This window comes from Hippoglossus stenolepis, chromosome 8 (assembly GCF_022539355.2).
Source record: "Hippoglossus stenolepis isolate QCI-W04-F060 chromosome 8, HSTE1.2, whole genome shotgun sequence".
Classification (NCBI taxonomy): Eukaryota; Metazoa; Chordata; class Actinopteri; order Pleuronectiformes; family Pleuronectidae; genus Hippoglossus; species Hippoglossus stenolepis.
Window position 1 is genome coordinate 3,918,190 of NC_061490.1, and position 6,063 is coordinate 3,924,252.

General features: G+C 40.2%; 1 protein-coding gene across 3 annotated transcripts in view; it reads left to right on the plus strand.

Annotated features, from left to right (window-relative positions):
• macf1b (microtubule actin crosslinking factor 1b) overlaps window positions 1-5,086 on the plus strand; it is a 31,697-nt gene extending 26,611 nt beyond the window's left edge. For all 3 annotated transcript variants that reach the window (XM_035164786.2, XM_035164781.2, XM_035164784.2), the window contains 9 exons: window positions 29-143; window positions 306-472; window positions 582-744; window positions 885-1,039; window positions 1,130-1,204; window positions 1,480-1,597; window positions 2,216-2,361; window positions 3,022-3,142; window positions 3,303-5,086. In XM_035164786.2, the coding sequence (XP_035020677.2) occupies window positions 29-143; window positions 306-472; window positions 582-744; window positions 885-1,039; window positions 1,130-1,204; window positions 1,480-1,597; window positions 2,216-2,361; window positions 3,022-3,142; window positions 3,303-3,328 (1,086 nt within the window). In that variant the 3' untranslated portion in view covers window positions 3,329-5,086. The remainder of the gene's footprint in view (window positions 1-28; window positions 144-305; window positions 473-581; window positions 745-884; window positions 1,040-1,129; window positions 1,205-1,479; window positions 1,598-2,215; window positions 2,362-3,021; window positions 3,143-3,302) is intronic.
• The last annotated feature ends 977 nt before the right edge of the window (window positions 5,087-6,063 follow it).

Genomic DNA, 6,063 nt, shown 5'->3' on the forward strand with positions numbered 1-6,063 from the left:
TCCTTTCACTGATCATTCCTCTCTGTAGGTATTCATGGATGAGTTGAATAAAAAGTTTCCAGAGGTTGAACACGCCACAAAATCCTGCAAACTCAAGATTGTTCCTAAACAGCTAGTGTCTCCCAGCAAAAGGCCCCTCACAAGTACGCCGACATGGACAGTTGTTTACCATATAGTTCATATTTCATTAACTGATCCTTTTAATATAAGCACCAACAGCTTGACACCATATCTTCCTGCCGATGATGTGAAAAGCACATAATATTACCATGATATTAAAATATTGCTGCTGTTTCTTCATCCAGAGAGGAGGAGCACTCTGAAGCTGCAGCCTGTTGTACCGGTTCCCCTGGAGCACCTCGACCCCCAGACCCCAGAGCTCAGTCAGCTGGTCGGTCAGTGGCAGAGGCTTTGGCTCCAGGCTGTGGCGAGACAAACCCGTCTGCAACAACACCAGCAAACACTCAAAGAGGTTACTGTTGACTTTCTAAACGATCACTGTAAAAATGAGAAAAGGGTTTTTTGGTTTTAATTTGATGTAACAACTGTAAAGTTAAATTACGTTTTCTTTCTCTGGACAGATGGAAGAATTTGCTAACTTTGACTTCAACATGTGGCGAAAGCGTTACATGATGTGGATAAGTCATTTGAAGTCGCGCATCTTAGACGTGTTCCGCTGCATCGACCGCGACCAGGATGGACGCATCAGCCAGAAGGAGTTAATCGATTACGTCCTCGCCTCAAGTAAGACCGACTTGATATGAATCCCTTCAGTGTTGTGACCTATGTTTCACTTAAATTCAGTTACCATGAAATTCAAAAGATGGCATCTGAAAAGCCAGATCATCATAATGAGACTTGATGACTTTACACCTCAACTGTAGAGTTCCCCACCAACTCTCTGGAGATGAATGCAGTGGCAACCATCTTTGACGTGAACAGTGACGGCTTCATCGACTACTACGAGTTTGTGAGTGCACTACATCCCAGCAGAGATCCCTACAGGAAAACACTGGATGCAGATCAAATCAATGAAGAGGTATGAGCCGTGGGCACATAAGAAAACACACAAATGTATTTTAATTCATCAGCGACATGGTCACAACATCTGAATATTTGTCCTCTGTAGGTGAGTCGACAGGTGTCACAGTGCAACTGTCCCAGGAGGTTCCAAGTGGAGCAAATAAGTGCCAATCGATACAGGGTGAGTCTCACTTTTCTTATTGATGCAAATTCAAAAAATATTCAAACAGATTTTTCATTTACTGTATTAATCACCTGATGTCTGGTGGGTGTCTGTGGGGAGGCGTCCTCTACCGACCAGGACATGAAGTTTATACGCAACAAGAAAAAGTTTTATTATGAGCATAAAAATGAATAATATAAAAATATACAGAACCATTTCCTCTACGCTATTACTTGTGTACCTGTGACTCAAAAAACGTAAACATCAATACATGTTTTGTGTGTTCGCTGCAGTTTGGAGATTCACAGCAGCTGCGGATGGTTCGTATCCTGCGCAGCACGTTGATGGTGAGAGTGGGAGGAGGCTGGACCGCTTTAGATGAGTTCCTGGTGAAGAACGACCCCTGCAGAGGTCAGTGCACTATTTCCAATTACTGCAAACTGTGTTTGAACATATTAACGTAACAAAGCATACATGCCTGTCAAAGACAAGCTCATGCAGTGATATCAGAGGCCCTCAGCACATGGTATGACTCAAGGGCTTTACCCAGAACTTGTGTGAAAGTCAATTAGTGAATCATGCAATTGAAATAATATGACGTGGATCTTTTTATGATGCCAGATACACTATTTATACATAATTCCTCCATCTTGAATTTGTTTTCAAGTTTTGTCTTTCAAGTTTTGAAAAATTCGTTTTTTTTTAAGTTCATTGTTGCAAAGCTGCAAACAGCTCATGAAAAGTGACATTGTGGAGATTGATAGTTTTCACAGGACAATATTCAAAGCTACATAAATATATATATATATATATAAATTATATAATATATATATATATATATATATATATAAAGACATTGTGGTGAAGTTTTACCATTCTAGTAATTTTTCAGATCTGTATTTTCCAATTTTAAATACCAACAGTTTTTCTTAGCTTTAATACACACTTGCCTGCTGGTTGGTATTTAATGTGTCAATAACAAAACGTTTGACAGTGTCCAGTGAAACTCTGCTGCTGTGTCACCAACAGTGAAAGGTCGGACTAACCTGAAGATCAAGGAGAAGTACTTGTCTCCTGCAGGAAGCAGAGCCAAGGGTTTGACTGTCAGCAGGTCCAACTCGAGCCTCAGCCTCTACAGCAGTGCCTCTGCCCCCACCAGCCCCATGACACGCAAGGCAAGACCTCACCTCTGTCCTGTTACAAATGGCTGCAGCAACATCTTGTTTTTTTTATCTTAGACATCAACTTATCCTTTATTTGAATGTTAAAATATCACCCTAAAACGATAGCAGTCTGTATAAAATGCATTAGCCTGGCTTTTAACTAGAACTAAGAGATATGATCACATCTGTTTTGTCAATAATACATTAGTTCCCTGATTGTTTTAGGATCTATTGGTTACTTTTAATGCTCATCATGGCACCAGGCTATATCTTTAATCTTTTAATTCCCATTAACTTTTGTGCAGCTTGTGATCTTTGGGCAAGGGTCTGCCTGTTATTTTCTGAATCAAGTCTGGGACAGAGGGACTCTGGGACTTTATTAAATCATCTTTATTAAAGTTATTACTTGCAGCCTTTACTGGCATGAACTGCATGATTTTCCAAAGTATTACACATATATACCTTTTTTTAAATCAGGTCATACAGTTCCAGTCTTCTAATTGCACATTTTAAACTTCACATTAATTGACCTTCCTTAGTTCAAATGCAGAATCGAATGAATATTGGATTATACAAGGCCTGTAGGAAGGTCTTTAAACGGAGTTTTCTTGCAATGTGATTTGAAAAACCATATGTTACTTATTGTACTTGGTCAAACATTTCTTTCTTTAGGCATTACTCCGCAGGAGTTTATCAGGTGACCGCTGCATCCGTCCCAGGAGCTCCATAGCTGCTTTGGGCTCTGATCTACAGTTTGTCACAACAGGGGAGGACAACCCGTCCTCACCATCAGGTCAGCCAGTCACCTCAGTAGAACAACACTTTTCACAGGACACACACACCACACACACACACACACACACACACACACACACACACACACAAACATATTTATAACTTGAGCTTGCAAATTAATCACCTCCTGTGTGTTTACTCTGTTTTGTGCCCTCCAGACGAAGCTGAGAGGTTACCCACATGATCACCTCTGCCTCTGAGCACCACGTGTACGCTGCAGCGCTGAAGCCAAACACAGCCTGAGGCAGAGGGAGAAGCAGCTGTATCAGGTCACATCTGAGGAGCAGCCACTGACAGAACGGTTCAAAGGTCACCAGAGGTGATGCCGAAGCGTCTTTGGATGTGATGAGTCTCTTTGAAGATAATGTGTGGATAATGCTTTTCATTCACTAGTCTCTGATTGCAAAGAGAGTAGAGATTAAGAAGCTCTGCATGGCTGCTTATTGCATGATGGCCAGAGCCTTGCTAAAGTTAGATTTTGTTTTTCTTTTCAGCTCGTTATTCTTTTGTGGTTGTAAAGTTAAAGTCAAACAGTACCAGAAGCTGAGAGTAATGCTCAGCAGAGGGTGTTAATGTGCTGTCACTGATTTGACACTGACATACAGCTAGAACACTTTTGTATAAGGTATGTGAGGGTGCTGTACTGTTTGACTGCCCCCATCCAAAAATCACAGATACCAAAACCATGAAAGGGCACAGTACGCTGTCCTTCCTTTTTCATGTTATTTTTTTCATTTCGTGAAGATGGCATTGATGGCAGGGCCAAACTGTATCAGTTTTTTCCTTTTTTTGACACCATATTTTCCAATGATTATGTATTTTTTAATTGTTCTATATTGTAAGGATGTTTGAAACATTGGAGATTGTGTAATGAACAATGCACTGAAGTGCATCAGGTCATCGTTGATTTGTAGAGATTATTTTCTCAGGATTGGTTTTACCTTTCGCTGTATGTATTTCCTCTGGAACGTTACTGTGAAAACTTAGACGTGTTGTTTTCTCTATAACACAAATTCCTAGGAAAGTTTTATTTTCAGCACATTATTTCCATTAAAATGCACTTTTCTGTGTCCGACTACTGATAAGGTTGTTTTGCTTAGTGCGAAATTTGGCAGTTGTCATGAGTAAGAGAATTAATTTTGAAATACAAACTGTTATTTCACTTTGTGTTTCAAATAAATGTAGAATTTTTACAATTGTGTTTGAGCAGAATGCACTGGAGCTGATGCTGTATGGTTGAGCAGAGTGACTTTTTTAAGTGAAATCTGCCTTTAGGTTGAATTATCTTTCCTTTCAAACATCTTTTACCAAAAGCAGTATATATATCGACTATTTTTTACGTTTTTTTGCTTTCGGTATTTGATTTTTCAGTTCTCCTGTCCAGTCAGAAATTATCTACATGTTTGGGACTTCTCATTTGTTTCCTCCGATGTTCACTCATGATCCTGAAGATACAAATATGCATTGTTTTAGCAAAAACTACTGAAACACAGTCGTCCTGCTCCTGCTCTGTGTTGCACTGTGCCTGGAGCAGTACTTTACATATTTTATCTCCTGTGTAAAGCTGTTTTCTATGTAAGTGTCCCTTTGTACTAGATCTTCTTAAGGCTGAAGACAGTAGCTTATGTACATTTGGTCTATGCAGTTATGAAAAGGATTTTTTAAGGTCAAAAATGTTTTTACATGATAACGTACTTTTTCCTCTTAGCCGCAGTGTGTTGATGTCTGGAGAAGGTCGATAGTTTACTGTACTGTAAAAATACAATAGCCAGATTTCACTTCTATTGCTATGCATCCTAATCTTTCTGTACTGTAAATGTTTCTATACCCAGCACTCTTTCCGATGTCTAATTTAGGGAAACTGTAGAAGAATGTCACTGATAAACTGAAGTCCACTTGTATAAAAAATAAATCCTTTTTGTAATAAAAAAATAAATAAAAATACTTGCCATTGTCATATATATATATTATACAGTTCTGCATTCATGTGCTATTTCACCAGATGTCAAACAAAGAAGAAAAGTGACAAATTTAACACATGCGGATGGATGGAATAAAACGACCAGATTAATTAAAACCTAATACGCTGGTTTAGCTAAACGTCTGTGTATTTTTTTCTGTTCTTTTTTCTTTGTTTTATCATGGGCTGCCCCTCCTTCCTGTGTGTGTGTGTGTGTGTGTGTGTGTGAATGAATGACTAAATTAATGAATGAAGGAATGAACACTGATTGCTTGCGTGTGTGAATGCGTGTGATTGGTTTCCCTCTGCAGGTCCATGGCACACTCGCAGTTGGTTTCCACTAATCACCTGTTGTAATATAAGAGCCCTGGTCTACCCTCCACTCGTGACCAGATTATACAGTTTGGCTAAGCGGTAGTATGGTCTCAGTATTGGCTCCAGTTCAAGCTTGTTGTCTCAGTGGGACAGCGAGGTCCTGTCGGCTGACGCTCTCTGTTTTCGCCTGCTTCAGGTAACTACCCACCTGCCAGCTAGTTGGCCTGCCTGCTCGACCGACCTGAATCCTGTCTGCCTGATCCGTTTACCCTGGCGGTTTGTTCATTGGCGTATCTGCCCTGCCAGAAGACCACCTTTACGTGCTCTGCCAATCACCTGCCTACAGCACGTCACCGTACTCAGCCAAACCACGTGGCATTCTACGCCAACACTGCGACCACGCCAGAGACTTCCTGAATCAACACAATTCCCTGCAACCCAGTCTGAAAGCCCTTCATTAAAGCTTTTAGTATGTCATACTGTAGTGTCATATACTGTCAATCATTGTCTGAATCTTGCTATTAGGTCCAGTTCCTGCTTTGATTATTACAGTTTCTGGCCACCTGCGTGCAGTGAAAACATAACTAGATAACTACATAACTTGAGCCCTGATATCTAATTACTTTTTTTTTTCAGATGGACCA